Here is a 27053-nt window from a genome sequence, read left to right on the forward strand (position 1 = left end):
GCAACAGCAGCTGAACATGAGCCAGTGTGTGCCCAGGTGGCCAAAAAGACCAACAGCATCCTGGCTTGTATCAGGAATAGTGTGGCCAGCAGGACCAGGGCAGTGACCATACTGGGCACTGGTGAGGCCAAACCTCGAATCCTGTGTTCAGTTTTGGGCCCCTCACTACAGGAAAGACCTTGAGGTGCTGGAGTGAGGTCAGAGAAGGGAACGGAGCTGGTGAGGGGTCTGGAGCACAAGTGCGATGGGAGTGGCTGAGGGACCTGGGGCTGTTCAGCCTGGAGAAAAGGAGGCTGAGGGGAGACCTTATCACTGTCTGCAACTGCCTGAAAGGAGGTTGTAGCATGGAGGGGGGTTGGTCTCTTCTCCCAAGTAACAAGCAACAGGACATGAGGAGATGGCCTCAAGTTGCACTAGGGGAGGTTTAAACTGGATGTTAGGAAAAATTTCTTCACAGAAAGAGTTGTAAAGCAATGGAACAGGCTGCCCAGGGCAGTGGCGGAGTCACCATCCCTTGAGGGGTTTAAAAGACACATAGATGTGGTGCTTAGAGATGTGGTTTAGTGGTGGACTTGACAGTGTTATTTTAATGTTTGGATTTGATGATCTTAAAGGTCTTTTCCAACCTAAATGATTCTATGCTTCTATAACCGTGCTTGGGTCTGCATCACCTGGCTGCACTAAGTCTGCTCTGATTGACCTGTTCTGATTTGGGGACAGTGGTCCCCTAAGCACAGCTCATGAGCAGGACATGCCCACAAAGCCTTCAGATCCTTCAAGCTACGAGAAATGAAAAGCCATGAATGAGAGTGGTGGGGAGAGAAGGTGATGCCACTATGTGCCATGTGCTCCCTGCTCTGGTTGTCACTTGCCCCTGAAGAGATTTGAACGACTTCTCAGTGAGTCCTGCACCTCTAAATCAGAAGAGGACTGAGGTACCTCTGAAGTTTAGAAAAAGCAGGTTATTTCTGTTTTGTTCTTCTAAAATGAAGGCGTCAAAACATTGTGTTAGACATGAAAGGTTTTTGACTTCAGAAGAAGTCTGTCCATTGTGTTTTCTGAACACATGTTATCTTGTGATCTTCAGGGAGGATAAAAGACGGGCACAGGTTGGCGCACCTTGCGGTTGACTGAGGAAGGCTTGCTCTTTTGAAGTATCCTACTCCCCTTTTGGCTTCATGAGCCAAAACAATTGGGGCAAAATCATCTTTGTAGAGCCTGCTCTGATTGTGCCTAGAGGTGGAAAGTCCTATTCCTCAAGCAAAGGAGCTGAGAGAGAAGTGCCAGAGATTTCTTTGTCAGCTAAAAACCTCAGTTACTTGCCTGTTGTTTTGTGCAAAGACTGGTGCTGGTGTAAAAGCTGGTGAGGGACAGGCTTGAAACAGTGGTTTAATCCATTTGAAGGAGAACGTGATCAGTCTGAAGTCATTAATGTCTCCCAGCTAGTATTTGAACCTTGGCATTGCATTTCTTCTGCTTAGTTGGCACTCAAAGAGGCTGACCATGGTGTGGGCAGAGCAGGTCAGAGATGAGGAGGAGCCCTCTGTGCCTGTTCAAACCGATGGGTGAAAAAACAGTGCAAAAATAAGATAAAATATTGGTTCAGATGGTGATAAATTCTGTCAAATAAACCTAGGTGCATCAGGGAAAACTAAGGTCAATGGAGCAAATGCAGGGAGAAGACATTATTTTGGGGAATAAACTAAAACATACCCAAAAAACGTATTCCCCAGAACGTGTATTTACTGTGAATAAACTCCTGGCCTTGTGGCACGTGGTGACCAGGGGAAGCAGGTGGGATTGCGTCTTTCTCCTCCATCATCTGTGCTGCTGTCCCACATCTGCAGGCAGCGAAGAGCCCATGGCAGGGTGAAACAGAGGACCAAGTCCTGCTGGCAATGCTATGGGAGAATTTCTAGCAATCAAGACACTGGGAGAAGCAGGAGAGACTGGTGTGTCTGCCTTTCCTGCAGCTCTTGCTGTGTGGGGAAGGCAGCCTATGGCTCCTGTACCTCATTTTTCAGGTGTCTCCATGGGAGCTGGAGCTTGCTTGTATGAGCTTGAAAGTGGGGAAAGGAAGGGTGAAAGCCACTGGCCCTTGTGTTTTTGTGTTGGGTGGACCTCATCAATCTTTTGGTTAAATTGGATTTAATCATCGAAAAATACCAAAAGCATTTACTGCATTGTCCTGTCCAAGTGAAGAAAACCACCTAAGCCTGAAATGCCTCCTGGTGTCCTTCTACTGCATTCCTGCTGAGGGACCACCTCTCTGGGTGGTTGCTGCATTCAATTCACCCCTCTTGGCTTCTTGTTCCTACCTGAGGTGACCACGCGTGGGACTGTGTGATGGAGCAGAGCCGAGCAGCGACCCAAACAAAATAAAACCATGCAAAATTTTACATTTTACAATGAGGGTGGTGAAACCCTGTCCCAGGTTGGCCAGAGAGGTGGTGGATAACCCATCCCTGGAGACATCCCAGGCCAGGCTGGACGGGGCTCTGAGCAACCTGATCTGGGTCAAGATGTCCCTGCTCATGGCAGGGGTGGCACCAGAGGAGCTTTGAAGGTCCCTTCCAACCCAGGCTACTCTATGATTCTATGAGAACTGATCATCTGTGATGCTGGTGGGAACAGCCCAGAGGAGTCATGAGCTGCCAGGGCTGGATGGGATGGGAGCTGTATAAACTGCCTCTTGCAAAAACAGCTGTGAAAACCAATTTTCTGCCCTGCTGCCAGCCTCGGGCTCTGCTCCTGTTTCATCTCATGACAGGGCATGTCTCTGTGCTGTAGCCAGCCCTGTTTGTGATTTAAACGAATGTGGCGAGGGGTAGCTGAGGCGTGGACAAGCATCCCGTCCCCTGCCCTTGCTGCAGGGTCTGGTCTCTGCCAAAGGGTGGGACAGACAGCTGCAGCCCTGGTGCCTTCAACCACCGCAGGAGGATGCAAGGCAGAGCCCTGGCCTGCAAACACAAGAGATCAGGGGAAAAAAGAAAAAACAACCAAACAATAAAACATCAAACCTCAAAACCAACAATGTTGCATTCTGATTTTTTTTTGAAGGCATATAATTCAAAGTGTGATGTATTGCTGAGATGCACATTCCCTGACGGTGGCGAGCGGGGCAGAGGTTGAGACACGTCTCCCTGGGGAGAGGGAGGGTTGCGTGAGCCTGAGTCAGCAGCAAAGGTCACTTGGCCGAAAGGCTCGGCTTGCAGGAGGAGATTTCGTAATGGTAAATGATGCAATGTTTCTGTGTTCAGTGCTGACGGTGTGGTAGGTTAGTGTGTGTGTGCACGTCGGAGGGAGAAACACTGATATTTTTGACGAACAGTTGAATGACAGGGCAGTGATGGTCAAGCTCTCCTGCCCACTCTACCTCCCAAGTTACTTCTCTCTTCCTTGCTGCTCTGCCTGTTGCTTTCTCCCCTCCTGTGGCCACACTTCTTGTGTCTTTTCAGTTAGGGCATTTAAGCTTGTTCTTGCATTGTTTGTTTTTGTGTTTTTATTTTTATGGCCTTGGCTCTTCCAGTTCCCATTTGGGGTCATTATCGCATATGATTAGTATTGTAGCCTAATGAAGGGGATCAGACATAACTCTAGGGTATGTCTGAGCCACTTAATGTTTCTGAGCTCAAAGATCTGCAAAGGAAGTTTATTTTTAAGCTTCCTGAGAAGATAAATTGGAACATTGGACTGTGTAGGGTACGAGTAATAGAACTGAAATCCCTCTGAGGGGAGCAGTGTCCTCTGGGATTTGAAGCATCCCAGGGATAATTATCCAGTGCTGAGTAAGTCTTCTTAGTCTTAAAATAGCTTTTAGTGGACGGTTGTGTTTTCTTTCACACTGGCTGGTGTGAAAGCTTGAAACCATGTATTAGCATTTAACCTCATTTGTAAGAGCTCTGTCAACATATTCTTAATACTCTTGTTGTTATCCAGTCCACTCTAGGAAAGCTAGGCATGGAAATATGAAACAATTACACAAAATAACAACACCAGGAAATAGAAAAGGGCATTTTTAGAGGCTGCTTTTTAAGGTCCCATTCTTTCATGTGTGAAGAGAGAGAGGAGGGAGCTGTAAGGTCTTGTGATGAGGGCTCCAGCTGCTGCAGTTTGGTGGTGCTTTGCAGGGGAACGTAGCTGCAGCTCAGCAAAGCAGCCAGCACGAGTGCTGTGTCACTGGCCCAGGTGAAGTGACATGTGCCTGTAGTGACTCAGCTGTGTCCCTGCTAACCATCTGCTGACGTAACGCAGATCATTAGTCACTAATTGATGTGGTTACCCTTTTTTTTAGACTGCTTGGAAAGGCCAAGGATCATGTGGCACGTGGAGCTGAGTCAGTCTTTCGCCTCTTTTGCCTTCAGGTCTACCAGGATCTCCGTGGTACTGGGAGAGCTATTTTGGTGGGACCTGTGTCGCCCCCCAGACTACTTCCTGTAAAGAGATTTTAGACCTTTACAGTATTGCCATGAACTGTATGTTGACCTAGAGAAAACGGGAAGAGCAACAGTAACTCCAAAGTGTCAGAAAATATTTAACATTCAGACTTGTTTTCACAAGGACCAAAAGATGTGCCATATTCAAATACAAAGCCCCTTGTCATCAACAACTGTGACCACTTTCGAATGAACCAGTTGATTGCATGCTGAAGCAACACTGTTGGTCAAGAAACCAGTTTCTGGCGTAGCGCTATTTGTAGTTACTTTTGCTTTCTCTGAGAGACTGCAAATAATAAGATGTAGACATTAACACCTTGTGAATACATTTAACTTTTCATTTAGCTATAGCTTTATTCAGCATGACTGTAGATAAGGGTAGCAGCAAACAATCACTGGAGCTTAAAGAATATTTTTAAAATGAGTACCAAGGCCTCATATTTGTTCTGAAACTGTTTTATTTTTGGGGAATACTGTTTAATTTAATTGTTTTAACTGTTTAACTGTTGCAGTCTAATCTTTACTCTCAGGCTGTTTGACTATAAGCCTATCTCCTACATTTCACATCTTAGCTCTGTCTCGTCCTCCAGTGCCTTATCTCTAGGTGCTGGTGGGTTAGGTACCAACACTCAGGTAACACCTTGCCTGGTATCTCAATTCATGGCTTGTCAATCTGTCTCCTTAGCTCTTGTGCCATTACCCCAGACAAGTCTTGAGGACAGGTCTTTGGTGGTGTGTATAATACCTGGATCCTCCTGGACACAGCTGAGTTTGGACACTGCCCTTCTGCTCCCTTGTCTATGGGTTTTTCTGTCTGCCTAAAATCTCCAAGTCTCTTGTGCCTGTTGTTGTTTCTCTTGAAGGTTGCAGACCCTTTCTCTGGTCACTGTGTTGGTGGCACCCTTGGGTACACTGGAGATGCCAGCGTGGGTACTCGTCCCTCACGCCTTGCTCAGCCACAGCAAACTCTATATTTATCTGTTCTGTCCTCCCCCTACTTCAAGTGGCCTAAAGAAGCCCTGTAAGTCCTCATCCCTGTAGGCGACCCTGCACATCTCCTGTGACATTGCTGAGACATCAGTGTCTGCATCCTGCCAAGGAGGTTGGGCATGGTGGGGAGGATGTGTGCTCGATTCCCTCCCAGGCTTGTGTGTTCTCACTTCCCATTTGAGCTTTACTTCAAGCAAGCTATCCTTACAAAACTAAAGAAAAATTTCCCTGTCTGTTTGGCCCTCATGTGTGGCCCAGATGTGCTCTGTGGGTACCCAGCACCCACCTGGAGGAGCTCATGGGGGGTTTCTGGTTATTGCCCCAACAGCAACAAATTATGTGATGCCCTTGGACAATGTGGCAAAATCTACCTTGACGTTTGGAGCTGACACACTTAAAAGGTAAAATAACATTTGAGGAAATCTAGGAAATGGTGGCTCAGGTTTGTGGAGTGTCGCTTGGAGCCCTGAGAACCAGCATCTCTGATTCAGAGGCAGTCAGGTGAGGCAGCATGGAAGCTGAAACGTGGCTGAGGCTTCGCAGCAGCTGATGTTGAACTACGTGGATGCTCCAGCTTGGAGCAGGAAGGGCTCTTCTTGGCTCTTCTCCCTTATCTGAGGAGCCACATGTGTGCCAGGAGACCTTTGTTCTGAATATTTGGAGGAATAAAGTTCAGCAGGAATGAGAAGGCATTTCCCCACCCCTTTGGTTCACGTTGTGTTGTGCTCTCTGTCTCTCTTGCAGCTGTGTAAATGAGTATGGAAGATTATGATTTCCTCTTCAAAATTGTTTTAATTGGCAACGCTGGTGTGGGGAAGACCTGCTTAGTCCGTCGCTTCACTCAGGTAAGGTTGGCCACCGCTGGGACATGGGATGTCGGAGTGGGGACAGCACTGGGACAGGAGCGTGGAGCTGTGCACCAAGGGCTCTGTTGGCATTGCAGCTCTAAAATAATTTGTTGTCCACATTCTTGGTGTATGCATCACCTATAGCAACACACTAGCACAAGCAGCATCTCTGTGTCTAGTGCTGTACTGAGCCCTGTTGGGGAATCTTGTGTTGGAGAAGGCTCATCCCTCTCCAAAGATAGAAAGTCCCCTCTGGAAGCGACTGGGACAACTCCTCCTAATTTGGAGGTGCTCTGGACCAGTTACAAGGACCAGCACATCTTCTGGTGTGCTTCCATGTGCCACTTTCTCTACTTTCTCCCCATCCCTTGCTGCACAAAGCTTTGTTATTTGCCACTAATTAAATAATCAGGGTCCTGGTCTGTCAGTCCAGTTAAACACCAGACCTTTTTTATGGCAGAGTAACAGGGATAGGACCAGGCTTCTGTGATCTGGGGCAAGAGAAGACTTTGCATGATACACCTTAAAACACGAGTTGTAGGTTTTTTGTTGCACTCTGCACTAGGAGTTGTCAGTAATTTTCTTCTTACCATTAACATTAGTTTTAAAGTTGTGGTGGTGTTAAACACTCTCCAAGCGCATGTCAACCCCAAAGTCAACTCCAAAGGGTTAACTGCAGAAATGTCTGACCACTTCTGCTCCTTGTGCTTTGACAGTGCAGCTGTAGTAGAAGATGGATGTGCCCCAAAATCAGCATGGCTTTGTAGACCTAAACACCAGAAATCAAAAAGCTCTTTTTATTTTTTGTTTGCTGTTGCTCCTTTCCAATGGTTCTGCAATCAAATATCCCTAGAATAATTGAATCTTTTCAGTTGGAAGAGACCCTCAGGATCATCAAGTCCAACCGTAACCTAACTCTAGCACTACACCATGTCCCTAAGAACCATCATGTCAACCCTTGCCATTGCTGTGGCACCAGTAGTGGCTGGCTTGGTGCTTTGCTCCCAAAATGCTGTGCAGGGGTCTGCCCCTGGTGTTGGGAGCTGCCAGAAATGCCTTTCCATGCCATGGTGTGTGGTGGAAGGGAGAGGGAAGGTGTGAGGTTGCAGAAGCAAAGGCATCTCATCCCACATGGGTGCTCCCACCTCTTTCAAGGAGTTGGGAAGTAGGATGGAGGGTCCCCATCTACCCTTCTGCTGCCTCTTCCAGCTGCACAGAAGCAGAAGGGCTTTTCCTCCTCTATTTTTCCCTGCATGCATCCTCCTTTTCTCCAGTTTTCCCACCTCTCAAGTCAATGATATGCTACGTGATTAGGGCTGTGTAGGCATGGAAGCACCGTGGTGTTGAATTATAGTCACCTTCGTGCTGCAGAAATGTAACATTTTCCTCTCTAAATATGGTGGAAATGTGTCTGGGGAGGGCGACGATGGAGAAATAGTTTTGGGGATGGAAAAGGGTGGGCACTCAGAGACAGCTACAGAAATTTACTTAACAGAACTCTTTTCTTTCAGGGGCTTTTCCCACCAGGTCAAGGAGCCACAATTGGGGTTGACTTCATGATTAAAACTGTGGAGATAAATGGTGAAAAAGTAAAGGTAGGAGCCTGATGGTTTTCAACATAAACTTGTGGGACAGTACCGTAGCTGAGGTTTCTTGCTGGAAGGCACGTGGGGAAGGACAGGGCTATATGGCAATGCTGGGGCTAATGATCTTTGCACCCCTCTTCACAATTACCAGCACGATCATAACAGTGAACCTGCCCTAAGGGAGAAAATGGAAAGGGGAGAACTTGCAAAACTCTATCCTTGCCGAGGAGATGCTGAGATTATGCCTGGCGGTGGTTGAGGAGGCGCGAAGATATGCTTCAGTGCAATCTCCACTTACAGTGTTTCTGATAAACTGAAATCTGTCATGTTCCCACTGGGACATGCTTGGTGAAGGTCTTCTCCTGTGAGCTCCCGAGATGGCCAGTGGAGGAGAACAGGCTTCTGGACTTGTGCGGTTCTGCACAACGGAGGCTTACCTTCCACTTCTGCAGAGTTGAGGATTTGGGAGAAGTTGAGATGATGACAATACCGATGCTTTGATCAAGTGAGAAGGTCAATATCCATTCTTTCACTCTCCAAAATAGGGTGGTTGCAACCAAACTGCTGCTGGGAAACTGTCCATGTCCTGTTTTAACTCCCAATCTGAGCCTGAGCATCACTTGGCAGAGCTACTTTGCCTGGGTCTCAAAATGCACCAGGAACCATTCTCGTGCTTTGATGGGATCCATGGTTGGGTTCCAGTGCCTGGAAACATTGGCTGCCATTGCTTTGTTCATTAGTAGAGATTTTGCTAGAGCTGCTGTGGTGCTCAAGGGGTGAGAGAAGAGTATGGTTATCTGAACCTCTAATGTCAAAGTGTCTAGGGTCTCTGTGCTGCTCCTGGAATTGCACTGCCTACATTAAATCCACGTGCATCAAGGTTATAACCGGGGTTGTTTCCCCTTGCTGCCTTCATCAAACCTACTGGTGAGCAAATGGGAGAGTGGCAGCAGCTGGATGTGACATTGAGACCCATTTTTAAGCTTGTGCTGGGATGTGGACTTGTGCAGATTTTCAACCCTGTTTTTTTTTTTGTTTTTTTTTTTTGTGGTGTTCTGTGTTTGTTGTTGTTGGTTGGGTTGGGTTTTTTTTTACCTGTAATTGAGTGCCGTGTTTTTTTGAGAATAAAATCGGATGGTGTGTTTCTCAGTTTAAGACAGACTTCAGAAGCCTCCCTGCTGTGTGTGGAGCTGTACAAACCTATGGCAGGTGATGGTCCTTGACCAGAAGACCTTCCAGCTTAAGCAGGTGGAGGTGAAGAAGTGTGAATATCTTCCTGTGATAAAGAGCCAGTTAATGTTCAGCACACCGCTGTGCAAGTGGGACAGAGCAGCGGGGACAGTGCAGTGAGGATCCCATGTAGCCCCTGTGGTGCCAGGGCTCAGTCAGTGGTTGCGATGCTCATTAGCAGGCATCTGATGTATCGGGGTTTGCTGGGACATGGATGCTTGTCCAGGCTCCTCAGACAGCAGAGATGCAGCTTTGTGCCAAAACCAGCGCCAGTGGAGCAGCTCAGAGGATCTAAGCTGGTAGATGGCTTGAATTCCACCTTCAGTGCAGTGCTTATTTTTTTTTTTTTTCATATGTACCTGGCTTAAACCAGCTGTCTTGAGATTGTCCTGGTCAATGGAGAGAGAAAAGCAATCTCAAGGAAGATCAATCCCATCCAATTCAGACACATCTCCTTTCCAAGCATCTGGTTCCCTGTCAAGTACAGGTGGAGTCTTAAGAACATCGCTTATATCTGATATCTGGTTTTCGGACAGGTGAACTCACCCTAAGGATTTCTCTGCGCTTGGCTCGTTGCTCCCATGACATAATCCTGTGTCGAGGGTTAGGATTGCGGGGTGACAATCAAACCCTGGCAGATGTATTGTTAACCTCCTCCCCCGCCAACGTCCCCCTTTTGCCCTTCCCTCTCCCCTCTTCCCACTCAGGCGATTGGGAGGGAAAGAAGGACAGAGAGAAGAGAGTTGGAAAAATTAAAGATGTTTTACTAATGCTACTAATAAGAATAGAGAAAATAATACAAAATATACAAAACCAATCTTGAAAGTCTCAGCAACTGCAGAGCCAGCACCCAAAGTCCTGGACTGGACTCTGCAGCCAACCGGAGCTGGATTCAGTCTCTCACTAGGCCTCTGTTCTCAGGGACGACTGGCAAGGTCCTCTCCTAATGTCGGCCATAAACAGAAGGGAAAAAGGAAAAGGGACGAAATCCTCGTGATCTCCCACTTTTATATGAAGTATTCATGTGAATGGAATGTTATACGCAGTTGGTCGGTTTCTTGGTCACCGATTTCTCGTTGCCCCTCTTGTGAGATGTCCATCCATGCTTATCAATAAGTTTGCATTCCATTGCTATGTTTACCAAAACATGTGTCTGGTTCTCCAGGAAAACGCAGCTAATACGAAGGCTTTAGCTGACAGGCAAAATTCACTAAAAGAGAAACTTGTTTTTTAACAAAACCAGGACATCCTGTTTTAAGACTAGCCTGGACTGAGGATGCAAACTCCTTAGGAGAAAGCTGGGAGCAGTCATGCCAACATGGGCTATCTCAGGGGCAAGGATGGTTCAGGGAAACTCTACAAGCTAAATTCAAGCTTGTCACAGTGTGGTAAACCCCTGGAAACATCCCATAAATGCATAAGTGTCCACCAAAGCAACATTCTTTCTTAATCACCTTGGGGCTGGCTTGTGTTTCACAGAGCCTTAGCAAGTGGTAGGTGGTACACCAGCAATATTTCACGTAGCAAATAATGAGTTGTTAAATTGAAGTACCTTTCCTGACCCCACCAGTGGAATCAATTGGAGTTGCCAGAGCTCAGCCACAATGACCAAGCTTGAGAGGAAGCTTAGCACGATATATTTGGGTATTTGAATGAGCCTTCTGGAGCCTGAAAAGCAAACAGATTTCTTTCAGGGAGTGATCTTGCAGCTGAAACTTTCTGAGTAAGCAGTGCTAGTGAGAATAAACATTTAATGAGTGAGAAAAGCAGGAATGACTCAGAGCACAGAGCAATAAAAATGATATCTCAGTCGAACGAGGCTGTTCTCTGACTGCTGGCTCGTTTCACGGTGCCCAAGCCCTGACTCTGCTCCTGTGCCGGGCAGCATCTCCTGCCCATCTGCTGGGATCCAGGAGGAGAGAGCAGAGCTGCTTACTGAAAAGGTTTTCAGATTTGAAAAGAAATGATCGATTTCTGGGGAAAAATACTTTCCAGCTTTCAGAATTGCATTTGGAAGTCAGTGGAGAAGGGACTCGCTAGCATGAAAAAGCTGTGTGTGAGCCCTATTGGATATGGGCAGCAATTAAAGCTCGCTGAGAGATGAGCTGGGACAGCACTGTGCAGTTCAGGGGTCTTTTGGTCTGCCTGGCCTTTCTTAGTAAAACCAAAAGTACGTACAACGCATGTGCTAAGAGGCTACACGAATTCAAGTCAAGTACACGTCAATTTTCAGGCTAATCAAAGCTAAACATCCTCAGTGCTGCAAACAGAGGGCTGTGCTATATGGACCTGTGATCCTATTGCACTCGGTGGGAATGTTCATATGCATAAAGCTAAATGTATATGCAAGTGTTGGGAGAGCGGGAAGCGTCAGCTGGCTCCAGGAAAATAAACATCTAGGTTTTCTGTTGGCTGACTCAGGCACTGTGCTTTGGTTCCTCTGAAAAAAGTGATACAAGTAAAATGGTTGCTGTAAAATATTTTATTTGCAGAGGTAATTGGTGGGCTGAAGTGTGAGATGTGCGTTGGTATGCAGGCAGAGTTTATCCATGGTGGTGAGGCCAGGGGCTCTTCCCTGCCTTCCCAGCTCACAGGTGGATTCATGGCTGAAGCCAGTTAGGAAACAACTGAGCAACTACAACATTTTCTATATTTTTCCATCTACTGGAGTTTGGAGGCTGGTTTGTTTTAATGGGGACCCATTTGTTATCTGAATTTCACATGTAAGTGATTTCACTGCTGGTTTTGTATGTCAGTTAACTGCAGGTGCCAGCTTCACTCATTTAAATGCAACTGTGCCAAGAGATTAAGCACAAAGGTGCCCAAGAGCTGTGAGCCAGCCACAAAGTACTTTCTCTGCAAAAATGTACTTTTTCAAAATCATAACCCACATCTGAAACGTGCTACTGGGAGCTCTCATTTCAGACTAACACATTTATTATGAGTAGCTGGCATAGTTTGGCTTTGGAACTGGGCAAGAATAAGGTTTTCTCTGTTACAGGATGCTGAATGTATGGAAAAAATCTCAAATACTTTACCTTTTTCTTTCCAAAGTACACAGGATTCTGTCTGGAAATCAGCCTTTCATGTATTTAATTCCAGGGAGCGGTGCTTTAAAAAAATAAAAGTTGGAGCGGAGAAGTAATCTTTTATGCTGAAATGGTTTAATTTTGGACGTTTGTTTCTATGCCTTTTTGAAGAACTGAGATTTTGATGACCCACCAAAAACTCTCAGATGCTCAGATGCTCAAATAATAAAAACAGTATGAGTTTCGTATTTATTGGGAGAAGTTTGTTGTCTGCCTGGACCCGAATGGCTGGCAAACACCCCTGACCTCTTTGGTATAGCTAAGGACACGTCAACCAGTTTGACATGTCTAGATGGCAGGCAGTGAGCAACTGGGTGAGATGGATGAAGTTGTAGAGAAGAAACATGTTGGAGCCCTTGGGTCAGCCTTCAGCTGAGCTCCTTGCTCAGACCCGTGGTTTCCACCCATCAGTGCATCTTCTCAGGATAACTATAGCTTTGGAAGCAAGAGGAGAGGCTTCCTCAACCACGACACTTCTTGGGATGGATGATGCTGTTGGTTGGACTTCAGGGGCAGGAAAAGTGACTTTCTTCCTCCAGCTCTTGCACTGTAATTCCAGGCCAGCAGCTCTGTCCACAGCAGAAGGAGATGGTAGAAGCCACATGAAAGCCCATAGACCTGCAGCTTCCAGCGGCCGTGGGCTGTGGTGCCAGCTGACTTTGTGCCTTGCATTTCATTCCACAAGTGCAGGAATGGAAACAAAAAATGCTGGGAGAGGGGAAGCCAAAGGGGACAAAAGCTATTTGCTTTCCTAGCATTGGTTTTACCCTGGAGGGTTTTTTTTCAGGTCACAACTGTGCTGATGTGAAAAAAAGTTAATATATATATTTTTTTTCCTTTTACCACCCTTCGTTGTTACACCAAAAGCTGCAGATCTGGGACACGGCAGGACAAGAGCGATTCCGGTCCATCACGCAGAGTTATTATCGCAGCGCTAACGCCTTAATCTTGACATACGACATCACCTGTGAAGAATCCTTCCGGTGTCTCCCCGAGTGGCTGCGGGAGATTGAGCAGTATGCCAGCAATAAAGTCATTACTGTGCTAGTGGGTAAGTGACGGTGGCCCCCGGTGGGGTGGCGTGACAAGGGGGCGAGCTCTGCGTGGCGAGGGCTTGGCGGCAGATGGAGGTGTCAGCAGGGGGACAACGTGGCGTCTCTATGAACTGGTGGGGCAGGATGCTCAAACTGGTGTGGGGGATCTTGTTCGCAAGCAGTTTTAACTGCGAGTGGGCACAGGATACAGCTGGTGACTTACACTCAGTGCTCGGACCGTTCCTTCTGCAAGTATCCCTAAGGTGCTGATGTTCAGGACACCACAGCTGCTTCTTGACGCATGGTCCTGTCTCGGGTCTATGGTTACTGCATGAGGAGGTGGATCTTTCCTCCAGCTGGTCCCATGTGGGACTAAAGTGTTGATGGTGCAGCTGCCAACTGAGCTAAAAACGGGGCAGTGTCCCTCGTGACTCCCAACCTGGATCTCTACAAATACAGGGTGTTTCAAAAGGATGGACCCAATTTCAAAGCAGCATGATTTCAAATTGGATCCATCTTTTTGAAACACCCTGTATATGAGGATCTGCTGAAGCTGATGATGCCTGCAGGTTGCTGATTTGGGTGATCTGGAGCATCGTATGAGGAGAGACTGATAGAGCTGGGTCTGTTCAGCCTGGAAAAGAGAAGCTGAGAGGGGATCTCATCAATGTTTATAAAAACCTCAAGGGTGGGTGTCAAGAGGATGGACCAGACTCCTTTCAGTGGTGCCCAATGACAGAATGAGGGGCAACGGGCACAGACTGAAGCACAGGAGGTTCCATCTGGGTATGAGGAGAAACTTCTTGACTTTGAGGCACCAGAGCCCTGGACCAGGCTGCCCAGAGAGGCTGAGGAGTCTCCTTCTCTGAAGACATTCAAACCCACCTGGACACATTCCTGTGTGATCTGCTCTGGTGAACCTGCTTTAGTAGGTGGGTTGGACTGGGTGATCTCCAGAGGTCCCTTCCAACCCCAACCATCCTGTGATTCTATGATTCTGTACCCCATAGCTGTGGGACAACCACAATCTTATCTCAAGTGGGTCAGGATCTGGGAACCAGGTCAGGACATGATGACTGTGTGGATGGTAGCATTTGTAGGTGGTGCAGACCTGGAAAACTGGATACTTTTGCATGGATTTTAGGGATACTAAAAATATACAGCTGAATGTTATATTAATCTGCAGAGCTTCAACTCAAGCTGAAGCAGACTTCAGGCCCTCTGTCTGCTACAAGCAAGGCAAAGGGTATTTTGCCTGCCTGTGCTTTTCCATACTCTGCTTCCAGCATCTGATACTCAGGACTTTGCTTTCAAAGGCCCGAGAACATATAAAGAACAATGGAAAAATAATTTGGGGAAAGCCCCAATGCTGCAGCATTGACATTTTCTTTTAAACAGCAAACTATTAAAGGCAAAAGTCTAGATGATTGTAAAATGTGGTTAAGGTGTCTTTAAAAGAAATCTTTTGAGTTTTACATGCCCCAGTGGTATTGCAAGTGAGCTGTGGGGTTTACAGAGATTCCATTCAAGAAACCCTGCTCATGGAGTATAAGAAGTATGGCATGTGAATGTTAGGTGAATTATCAGCAACTACAGCACAAAATATAAATAACAGTCATAACACACGCTTTGAAGATGGTGACACCCATAAACCACTTGTTCTGAGTGACAATCTGGTTAGGAAGTTAACTTCAGTTTTTGCAGCAGGTCCAAGAAACTGTTTTGTCAAGAAAGGAAGGAGACGTGAGACATGGCTTGCCAGTGGAAGTGCAGTCTTCTCCCACTAATTCTCACAAAATTGCTGGTGGAAATGAGCTCAGGAGATGTTCCCTCCTGATCCTGCTGAGTCCATGAACATAGGCCCTTGTTATCACAGGTCCTGGTCCATTATCTTTGTTATAAGATTAATTTATGGCAAAAGCATCATGTTTGAAGTGAAGTGGCCAGTAATAAGGTATAATCATATCAGACTCTTGCTTGAGGCTTTAATCAACCCTTTGCCCAACTGAGCTCTCTGAAGGCAGAGGCTGGTTTCTCTCCCCACTTTGCTCTGCAGGTGCCCCCCAAGCCCATCCATCTTCAGCCTCAACAGCCAAATCCTTTACAGGAATATTTAAATAGGAAACCAGCCAGGCTTCTTTTGAAGCTTGTAATGACATGAGAAATATCATGTTCAGTGTCTCACATGCTGTAATTGACATTTTAAGTGCTCCTCAGAGCAAGAACAGGAGAATTTTCAGTAGATATTAAAAATGGAAATCCTTTAATGTTGGTTGATGGCAGCAAACAGATGCACTAGTGCTAAATTGAAGCTGACTTGGATGTTCAGAGGGCATGTTCCATTAAATGAGCTGATATTAAATGAACTGGGTCACATATATCTGTTATTTGGAAGGGAGAGAAAGCACTACGAGTTTTACATCAAACTCACACTCCATACATAAATAAACCACCAAACTCTTTATCTCTTATCAACCTCTATTTCTCTGGTTTTGGAAGTCAAATTAATTTTCCTTCTAAAATCTTTTATCAATGCAGGTAATAAGATTGATTTAGCTGATAAGAGGGAAGTCTCCCAGCAAAGAGCTGCAGAGTTCTCCGAGGCGCAGGACATGTACTATCTGGAAACCTCAGCAAAAGAATCAGATAATGTGGAAAAACTCTTCCTGGACTTGGCCTGCAGGTTGATCAGCGAGGCACGGCAGAACACCCTTGTGAACAATGTCTCTTCCCCCTTACCAGGAGAGGGGAAAAGCATCAGCTACTTGACTTGCTGTAACTTTAATTAAAGAGCTGGCATGTGAACTACCCCTTCCGCCATGGGCCAAGAGGAATATCTTTTTTTTTTTTCTGGGATTTATCTCCTTGAAGGGAATTCCTGCCACCTTGACCCATCTGACTCACCCTGAGTCAGGTTGCAGACCTGGAAGCATGGCAGGCTGATGGCTCCAGCTGCATGGCAACGTAGCAGAATCTAACACGGTTTAAATGTCATTTTTCTTGCAGTCTCTGGAGCGGGTTGGGAGAAGGAGAGTTGCCCAAGCACTTCATGTAATGCAGAACATGAGCTATTGCGTTTTCTTCAGTGGGAGACTAGAGCAGCCTCTCTTGAAGAAGGTACTAAAGAGATCAGAATCTCTCTTACAGAGCATTGTGTTTGATCCTTTTTAAAACTAAACAAAAAGGAACAATGATGAACACTGATCCTGGACTACACTGGCAATCTTCTGGGCTGCCAGAGAGTGAGCTCCTAAGACGTGTATAGTGTCTGCCCGTGCGTCTCCATGGAGGACTCTGGTGTTTGAAATAGTATTGTGTCTCTCATCTACAGGCACTTTCATGAACATGGAATTAAAAAAAAAAATTACATATATCAATGTTTTCAAGACTTAAGACAACATGGATACAGCTCAGTTGCTCCTTTTGGTGCTAGCAGTTCAGCAAATATTCCATAGACCAAACGTAGTCTTACTACATTATTGTCCTCTGAATGTGTAACTTGGACTGGTTAGGGAAAAAAACACTAATAAGCACTGTTCATTAAAAAAAAAATTAAAAAAAAAAAAATCTCGTTACCTCTTTTTCTGGGCCTGAACAGAGTGGGTAAAGGACTGTGCTTCTTTGATATCCAACACAGGATGAAAAGACTTTCCAGAAATAAATAAAGAAATTAACTCTCCCTCCTCTAATTAGTCATGTCCTAATGTAAAAAGAATTACCCTTGGGAAACGTGATTGGTTGAGTTGGAAAAAGCGCGCCAGACATGACCAAGATCTTGTGTGCACACGGATTGTGCGTAAGGGTTCAAAGAGAGCACGGTTTGAAGCAGCAGTTCTGCAATGTCTCCAGCTTAAAAATAAAGCTTGTAGATACAGCTCTTGTTGAAAGGCAGGTGTGCAGTTTTGTAGAGGAGTGGGTTGGGTTTCTTTTATGCTAAGTGGAAATAGTGATGGGTTGCAAGTGGGTGTCATTCTGTGTCTGACCGATCCAGCGCTCACCTGGTGGAACTGCTCTCCACGATGCTCTTGAAGGTATTTTCTTGGCTTCTAGTCTCTCTGCTAAAGTAGGTTCAGGGCTGTAAAGTCATTATATTGATGCTTTGTACTCTTAATCCGAGACTCCAGTGTATGTGTAACTGTTTAGGCAATTTCTACGAAACCCGAAAAGTGGAAGCACTATGGAGTTTGCGACGTTATTACACCTCTAGTGCCATATGCGAATAATGCGTTGCAAATTTACAGGTTGATGTTAAAACAAATTTGGAATGTGGTGAACGCGCACATGAAAAAATGATTTTTAGAAGTTTGAGTTCAGTTTAGCTAATCTGGATATATCTCTTCTGGCGATTACATGGCTGTGATATGCTGTAATTTTGAGATAATCAATTTAGTACTATTTGGCGTTTATTGAAAATTATAACAGAGCTTTTGTATTGACATAAAAAGCTGCCAGTAAGTACTTTTTGAAAAGAGTAACAATTAAAAAAAGGCATTTTAAAATGCTTTTACACATTTTCCTGAAAAGACTTCTTTGGGCTGTATCATGTTGTGCCTTTGATCTGTAATGAGGAGCTGACTCTGTGTGTCAGAGAGAGGGAAGCGCTGTGTCATATCGTCACTTTTAATATTTTCTTGCTGTTTTTTTAGGTAACTTCCTTCTTTTATGACTAGTGGTAAAATGAAGGTGTAGAAGTTGTGGCACAAGGCTTGTTTGTCGTTTAGGTAGCACTTAGGAAAGTGCTGCTGTGAGAGATTTTGGGTTCATGTAATCTGCGTTGGCCTCTACTGATCTTTTTCAGTCTCTGCTTATGGAGTAATCCAGAGGATGTAGAAATCTATCGGATTTGTAGCTTCTGCTGTGCCATGTGGCACAGCCTGTGCTGAAGGGCCCTGTCTGTCTTGAGAGCTCCCCAAATTGCCAAATGCGGCCTCATCTCAGGTTGTGGAGACCACCCAACTCTGAGACAGCTGTTTCTGCACAGCTTTTAGGTTCTTGCTTAGAGCGAGACTCGGTGTGTGACATGTAAGGGAACACTTGAGTTTAAAAATTAATAATTACATATATTTAATTTGTGAAAGCTCTCACTCTTCAGATGCTGCATTTGTCAGGATATAATTGATAACAAATAGGGCAGGGCTGGTTGATCGAGTTAGTCGAGGAGGAAGGAAACTGCTCACTGAAACATCTGTGGGTTCCTCAGCCTTGACTTCCAAAAGCATCAAAGCTGGGCAGGTACTTTACATTCCTGCTGAGTACCACTATAAATGCAATTTAAGTGCTCCTTGCTTCACTTCTGGAGGTTGAACTGTAACACATTATCATGACTGAGCAGGCCGAACTGGTCAAATAGCAGAAACTAATAACTGTTTTCTTGGTTGTTCACTTTGAGCTTTCTGGAAGTCTTAGTCTCTTTTTCCAGTGTTTTACTAACCTGTAGGTGATTATTTTGGAGACTGCCTACTAGCAACCTCCAAGCGGTGGTTCTTTTTATTGCTAGCAGATCTTCTCCATGTAAGGACTCCATGTCCAAACAGGGATCTGCACTTGCAGAAGGGTGGAGTGTTGCGCTTGGGCCGACGTTACAGTGAAGTATCTGACTGCTCCAGATACTTCAGATACTGCTCCAGATACTTCCAGACTGCTCGTAAGCCAAAGCTGTAGTTTGAAACTTGCCTCTTTTTCTGCAGTTAACACACCACCTGTTGGAGAATTGGTATTTTATTGTAGTAACTCCTTTGCAGGAGTTATTTTTGTGCACCTTGAAGTATTCCTCTAGTGTGTACAACCCACCTTTCCTTGTAGCATTGAAGGCTGATCTTCTCTTCTGCAGTCTGGTCTACAGCTGAAGGCTTCCCGATCAAAAAAAACCAGCTTTATCAGCTGCTAATGACAACTTAGTGATGAAAGTCTTGAAAAATAAAAAGAGATTTACAAAAATACAAATCCCAGTTATCTGACAATCATCTATGGCCAACACCTCACTAGATGAGTGGATTTTTGAGAGAACTGTCAGTAGAAGCTTTCTGACGTTTGCTGGGTTGAGTATCCAAAAGCCATGTGGAGTTGATATAATGGGGCCAAATTTGACTGGAAATGTTCTCTACTGTCAAGAGAACAAGGCATTGCATTTAGTGTGGTTGCTACATTTTGAGGTGTTTTCAGGGTGACATGCTCACACCCATGGAGTAATCTTATTTCTGGGTGAATGTTAATTTTATAGTAGCCCCATAATGAGACTAATAGCTCCAAGCAGAAGTCAATGTTAGATGGTCAACCAATGTTTGCTTTATTTAGCAAACCTGTTTAGAAAGATTAATAAAATCTGCTGAAAATTGGATGGTTTTAATTCTGTTTTCCAGTTCAGCCACTGATTCAATCAAGCTGATCGTGGGTAAATCACCAACTGTTCTGTGCTTCAGATGGCTGCCTGTGAAGCACTCACTATTATTTTGCATTGGGTATTTACACTGCAAGTTTGCTGAGACAAGACATGACTTTCTCCTGTTCCTATTTGTATTGCCCACAAGGGAGCAAGCACCAGGGAAAAAAAAGCTGCTCATGACAAAGTTACGATGGAAAAAGTGAAATTACAAACTTTAAGGAAGGGGGACAGTGGGTGCCTCTTCCTACTTTTAACGTTAAAGTCCTGATTTGATCTGGAGGTGAGTTGTTTGAGCATGCAGTCAAATACGTGTTTGTGCTGAATGCGAAATGGCTTTGTGATCGTTATTTAATGAAAACCACACATGACAAATTGTCAGGCAAGATACTTTGTTCTTTGCTGTAGAATGCACGAAACAGCCCTTAAAATCTGTCAGCCTGCTGGTGCTGTTTGTCTTTTTGGAAATAGCTATATTGGTAACAGTTGGCTCCTGCTAGTCTAGGTTTAGTAGTTAATGGCTATTGAATTCCTTCAACATCAATAATAACAGCAGCAGACTGAGGCTGACAGAGGAGACAGTGATTTGAAAAGAGGGAAAGTCGAAATCAGTGATGCAGGAGCACGGTGGGTGCACACACATGGGACAACAGGCTTTCCTGAGCTTTTGCTGACAAGAGATGCAATTAGTTATAGTCAAACCCACTGGGCTTTGCCTTACTCGTTATCCCTAAGGACTGCTGTTTGTTCAGCTGCTTTTCCACGTGTTTCTCTTTTCAGCATGAAGAACTGTCCAGAAATCAGGCTGAGATGTTGAGCTGGCGTGATTTCTGTAGTCAGAGACTGAATTAAGTTGGAAAAGAGGTGAAATTCTCCAGTTGTTGAAATAGGCTGAGTATAAACGTGCAGGATACGCTGCCCTTTGGGGACCTGTGGTGCGGTCGTGGTGGGTTATGGCTGGAGACACTGTCACAGAAACCCTCTCCTGGCTGTGGGGCAGACTGAGGGCTGTAGCCCTTTGTGCAAGGGGAAACGTGGCTGTGTGGAGCAGAAAATGCAAAGTAATCCCATCCTCTTTAAAAAAAAAAAAAAGGCATCAAGGACTTAGATTTTTGATTGCTCTGGATTTTAATAAGAAATGCTTTCAATATGAGTTGCATCTGAAATTCTTCTGCATTCTGTTGCTTTCAGTATCAAAGTCCCCAATATCTGTCTAAGTGTTGCGTCTACCAATAAAGACCTTTTTGAGCTTATTCAGCTAGAAGAAGTCTTTCCAGAGGATACTTTGTGAATTCCTACTGAGCAAGTATGGGAACTCTTTGCAATGTTGATGTTCATAAGGGCCTAACAGAAAACCCACTGGAGCCAAAATAAATACTCTAATCAATTCTAGAAGCGAAAGGCCTGTGAAAGATGTTATATCAAAATGGTTTTTTCCTTAGTTTTTTTGTAAGCTTTGCTTATCTGAACGAATTTGTCTCCTGAAGCCAACCTTTCTGTCCTCTTGTTGTTGCGGGTACTAATTGCTCTAGTTACTGTTCACAAACAGCAAAGGATCATCGGTTTGAAGGACAGTCTTGTTTTCTGATGATGATGCATGATAGGGAGACACTTGCTTTCCTACAAGCCCTAGTGCATCCTAAGCACAGCAACCTCAGCTGGAACCGATCACATCTTTGAAATGCGATCATCCACTTGAGCTGTAGTTAAATGTACCATAAAGGTTACAAAGCTCTCATCTGCCTCAGCTCAGGATTTATCTTGGCTAGGAAAACAAACAACAGGGTAATCATGCTCCCAAAGGCAGAGGAATGCTGTGGCTCCTTACTTCGCTCATCAGCACCTCACTGAACTGACCCAAAGCCTCCTTTGCTGTACTGAACTATATGTGGCTGAGATGGATTGCGGGCTGTCATCACCCATGGATGCCACCACAGCCTTTGCCATCATGTGCATAAGCCATAACTTAAACCAGAAGTAAAAACTATGCCATGTGAGTTGAGAGTGGTTTTCATTTTTTTCCCTTTTGGGGAGCCAAAAAAAGCTCATTTCCAATGTTTGCACCTCCAAATACAGTCAACTGGGTAACTGGGGCAAGATCACCTACACAGAGCAGATGCTGAGACGGCAGTGAGTGTAATTTAGGCTGTAATTGTTGTCAGTGAAAATTTAGACTGGTTTTAAGAGTAAAGCTAGGGTTAACAGCTCAGCTCATGTGTCTGGATAAACAGGAGCTGGCTGTACTGTACTCAGAGATTGTCTCTGTTTTCACATGGATGGGATCACATTTGTTGAACCAGTTATCCTTTTCCAGCAAGCTTAGAAGACAATTTTAGCTCTGAGTAATCCTACAATTAGACTCAAAAGCAGATGCCACCTTTGCATTTGCACCTTTGCTTTTCCTCTGCTGCTTATCTTGGGTTAGTGTTCCCAAGACCACGCACGCTGGTGAGCGCACCATGGTGGTGTCTTTACCGAGCATCTTCTGGAGTCCAGCCCATGTCCACAGGCATCTGATATGTCCAACACCTGTGTCAGTCACAGTTTGAGCTGTACATGGTTCCCTGGGGGAAGGGGATGTTAGAAGTACTCGTATGCTTTCATGGACAGTCATCAAAGGCTCTGGTGTCACATAATGCAAACTTCAGAGCTTTTCAAAGCTTGATTCCTCCAGTATCTTTTATCCATTAATCTGTTCCTTCCCAATAGTGCTCGTTTCAAGCACTGTGGAGGTCTCAGGCTGGAAATGGACCTCATTGCATGAACCACGGGATCCAACTCCTGCTTTAGGTAGAAGGAAGAGCACCCCTGGCTCATCTTCTGTGCCACCTTGAGTTTCTTACAGTGAACATAAACCTAATTCGATAAACCCATTCTCAGGCAGGGCATCCTGTGAGGATGCTTCTCTTCTTATAGTACCAATATGAGAGATTCAGGTGTCAAGATTCGGTGGTGTTTTGGTGCGCGTAAATCTCTGGTGGGCAGGTGGATGCCACTTTCCATCCAGGGAGATGCATGGGCATGTGGAGGAGGAGAATTGTTCTGAGCTGTCACTAGGGTCGTGCTGTGGGCATCTCCAAGAGTCTGGGTTGCACTGTTGGCGTGAGCTTTAGTAAGTGTAACAGTCACAGTGTCCCCAGCAGCCAAGCCTAAATGGAGCAGGAAGCGGAGGAGAGGGAAATGCTGTTTTGACATTTTAATGGAGTGAGAATAAAATGTTTGGTCTATGGCGGGGAGAGCTGCCGTGATTTCGGGCGCTGCTGTTGCCTCAGCTCTCGCAGACTGTTGGAAGGAGCCTTACCGCTGGCCTCCACATACAGTCAGCACGGAAACGGGGAAAAAACAACTTAAGCTGGTGTTTCAGAGGAGAAAAACCTATCTAATGAGAGCATGGAGGAAGCCCGGTGCTTGTTGCTATGCTGGTTTGAAGTGACAAGTATATCTCTGGATATTAGAGAAGCAGTTCAAAATGCGCCATGGTTTTTAGCATAATAAGATGCACTGCAGATATGTCACATCCATTTCGCTCCCTACAGCTGTTTACAAAAGAAAAAGAAACAAAACCAACAGAAAATCCACAAACCCCGAGATGGGAGCAGCTGCAGTCACTCAGCTGTCAATCTGGGACAAGGCTCGTTCTGCTCCTCTTTTATTTCCACTTCACTCTGTTCTGCTGCACATATTTGGCTGTTCTGTGAATTTGCAGATCATGAGATTTTTTTTCATTTTATTTTAACTGCCTTTGATCTATACAGAAAGACTCACCCAGCTCTCATTTGAATTCATTAATGCTTTGAGTAGGCATTTTAATTTAATGTTTACTGGCTTGTTTCCCTTTGTAACGTTATCTAACTGACAAGTTTGTCGTGCTCTGAGTTACCTTTAGGTTTTTGAGTCTAAAACGTTTCCTCTTTCCTGAATGCTATGATCATTTTTGGAGATGTTGTAAAGGCATCTTCCTTTCCTCAGAAGAAAACCTGAACTACTTGCAGCTTTGATTACTAGCAAATCCATGCTGAAGCACGTAATGCTCTCTACAGCGTGAACAAAAAACATTTTATACTATCAACTGTAGTTTGAATTGTAGTTTAAAAACCTGCTTAAGCACTAAAAGCAGCATTTTGTTTGCAGCATCCATGCCAGGGAAGTCACAGCATTAAAGGAATTTCCTGGGTTGCAGTTTTACCCACAAAGCTCTGCTGTCTTTTCCCTAACAATTGTGAATTTAGCACAATGTACAGAATTTTAGCAAGATCCCCAATTCCTAAACACGTGGCCAGAAGGAGGAGGAGAGAATGCATTTCTTGTTGATCAAGCACAACCATTTCAGTGAAGAAAATGCACTACAGCTGGTCAGACCATTGATCTCGAGTTGCTGGGGTGGTGCTGGCTCTGGGAAGGGTATAAGTGTTAGCAAATCGCCAAACTGTGAATCATTGACTGTCAGAAGCATTTGGCTTGTCTGCTTTTTTGTTAAGTTCCTGTTGTCAAGTGTGGTACAGAGCGGTTGAGAGAGGAATGTATTTGGATGACCAGGATGATGAATGTATGATGCCTCATGTTTATTTGTAATGTCCTTTTTATACTTAGAAATTGCTTACATATGTATCTGTATGTAAATAAATGTTTAATCCTTTCCACTTGGTGTTTAAAGTGCTTGATTTGTTTTGGGTTTTTTTAATTTAAGCTGGAAATCAAAGTTGCCTTAAAAATATGTACAAGACAGATTCACTTGGCGTGATTCAATATCAGACCAACACATGAACGGCTGCTGAGGATTTTCTGCTTGGGTTGAGCGTACCAAGGCTCTCACCGCATTGGGACCTCACCAGAAGAGCAGAAGTAGAGGTGCTGTCTCTGAGATAAACGCCTCTTTGCACTGGAGCAGAAGAAAAGTTTTATTCTGAAGGAGAGATCATAGTGGTTTGAAATGGCAGAGAGCTGCCGGCATCGTGCACTACAGGGTGGTCTTTGACATCTTCACTGACCATCGTTGCAAACCTGTAGCTGGCTCAGCTCTTGTCCTAGCAAGATGCTAGGTTTGTGCTGAATGAAGATGATGCTTGGATGCTTCAACTGTCTATTATTCTTTGTCCTAGTGCCCTTCTTTTTTAATGCTGGTTCTTCAGCCTTCAACTTGCTCTTTTCATGCTCATAAAACTCCACTGGAGTTTCCCAGTGACCTGTCTTTTTGGGGGCTTAGAATCCTTTTGGACAAGATCTCCCATTTTAAACCTTGAGTCTTTTGGTCAACACATACAATTTGTTCTCTGACTTATTCTGGGGATCAGGTTTCCTCCTCTGTGCTCTGCTCCACATCAAAGACGACTTCTGCTAACACTTGCACTGAGAAATGAGCTGTGAAGCTTGAAGACACCATGTGTCTTTTATTGCCTCTTCCAGTGACCTTGAAGCTCCTTCCTTGGTAAATGTCTGACATGAGGACTGGACCATCTGCTCCATGTTCCCCAGGAAGCTGTCAGTTTGAGTCAGTGATAAAACAGAGAGGTACTTGGAGAGGGAAAATGTGCCTCCCTGCTTCTAGGTAGGTACTGGACCAAGGGAGGGAAGAAAACATCCTTAAAGCTCAGACAGCTTGGGAATTGAGCATTTACTGAAGCACAGGAGGGCCAGAGTGTGGTGCCTGTGGGGGTGATGGCTGGAGAAGCCAAATCAAGCTTGGATATTAGGAAAAATTACTTCACAGCAAGGATTGTCAAGCGTTGGAACAGGGTACCCAGGGCAGTGGTGGAGTCACCATCCCTGGAGGTGTTTAAAAGATGCGTAGATGAGGTTCTCAGGGACATGGTTTAGGGCCAGTGTTGGGTTAAGAGTTGGACTCGAAAATCTTGAGGGTCTCTTCCAACCACAATGCTTCTATGATTCTGAGGTAAGGGGCAGGTGAAGAGCGGCAGCTCCTCCTTGCAAGGAGCGTGGAACCGGTGGGATGTGCAACCTCCTTGTTCAGCCAGTGCAGCTGCAAGGGCACAGCCTGTGCCAGGCTCTGCTGTGGGTAAAAGGGTTGTAGGAGCCAAAAGGCTCCCTGCAAAAACGGAACGAACTGCCCAGGGGAAGAAATGCATGACTGACAGACTACAGGGGCAAAAGCAAGACAGCTTGCTGCCTCTCCTCCGTCTTCTCATGTACAACATCTTCCTACCGAGCACTTGGGGAGCTCTGCCCAGGTGTCATCTTGCTGACAGTGGCCTGTCACACAATCATACATTTTGGTTTCACAAAGCACAGAAGATCCGACTGCCCTGCATTAATTTCAGTGGTATCGTACAGACAGTCCTATCTAATTTAAAACCTAGTCTTGATTTATGGATTTCTATGCATAGGAAATCAGCCACAAACCCAGTATGCATTTTCAGGAGCTTTATTACTTTCAGAATTAAACATGCTGATCTTTATTCATTTTGTACAAGCTTATAATTATAATCACATCGGTGTGCACCAAAGCTATAACTTACCATAGTAGCTGGATGAATTTTCCGTGTAATAAAATCACTCATGCTGGACAAAACACTTTATGTCAAGATGCTGTCACGTGTGTGATGTAGAAGTTCTGGCAGTGTTTCATTCCAGCCACATCAAGTCTTTGGTCTATCGCTTGGATCTGGTCTAACCCTCATGATAAAGTGAGTGTTTGTCCAGTTCATCACAAGGGAGTGCTTAAAGAGCCAGTGATACTGTAGTCTCTTATTATGTGGGAGGCTGTAGTAGAAACAACTAGTTTCAAGCTTTATTTGTTTGAGCACTGATGTCCTAAAACTCTTTCAATATTGCTGTCCCTGTGCTCAGTGATTTGTGCGTGTGTAACGCTCTCTTTCTCTTTATTTCTTCTATGTAAACTCTAAATGCAGACTTATGGTTTCCAGGTATGTTGGGTTTCTTGCTCCTTCTCCACTTGTCCCTAACATAGTTTCAGCAAGTAGGATTTTATTTGCAATAAACTTTGGGCAGGCATAGCACTGGTAAATGCTGGCAGAAGCACAGCTTTGTTCACTTGAGCTCAGCCTAAAGCCCTGCACTACCCTGGACCAAGCCTGGTGCAGTGCTGGTGCTTCAATTTGCTGTCAGGTGCAGGGCTCAGGCTCAGCTGGGGAAGCCATCAACAGCTTCAAAAGCCTGCACGGCTTTTTCTAGAACTGTCACGTCCCTCTGGCTGTACCAAGAAGCCCCGCACAGACATCTGTGTATCCCCCACAGCGCAGCATTGCCATCTTCCACCATGGTGGTTTGGGCTGGCATCACTGGCACAGCATGTAACAAGTGACTCCACACACAGGTACGATGCTTGAAGTTATTTTGGTCCTCATGTTATGTCTAATTCTGCTTCGCCATCACCCCTCTTTTTGCTACACCTGGATGTTGTTGTTTTGTTTTGTTTTGTTTTTTTTCCTTCTGTTTAAGTTTAGGATCCAGGGTCTGCAGAGATCTGGGCTTGGACCTGCAAGA

At 45.1% G+C, this 27053-nt stretch overlaps 1 protein-coding gene across 2 annotated transcripts in view; it reads left to right on the forward strand.

The window, feature by feature from the left end:
- The window catches only part of RAB30 (RAB30, member RAS oncogene family), a 50060-nt gene extending 30949 nt beyond the window's left edge, over positions 1-19111 (forward strand). For both annotated transcript variants that reach the window (XM_065832801.2, XM_071801642.1), the window contains exons 2-5: positions 6171-6271; positions 7786-7869; positions 13047-13230; positions 15752-19111. In XM_065832801.2, the coding sequence (XP_065688873.1) occupies positions 6179-6271; positions 7786-7869; positions 13047-13230; positions 15752-16002 (612 nt within the window). In that variant the 5' untranslated portion in view covers positions 6171-6178 and the 3' untranslated portion in view covers positions 16003-19111. The remainder of the gene's footprint in view (positions 1-6170; positions 6272-7785; positions 7870-13046; positions 13231-15751) is intronic.
- Positions 19112-27053: the final 7942 nt, after the last annotated feature.

The sequence above is a fragment of the Patagioenas fasciata genome, chromosome 1 (assembly GCF_037038585.1).
Source record: "Patagioenas fasciata isolate bPatFas1 chromosome 1, bPatFas1.hap1, whole genome shotgun sequence".
NCBI classification, from domain to species: Eukaryota; Metazoa; Chordata; class Aves; order Columbiformes; family Columbidae; genus Patagioenas; species Patagioenas fasciata.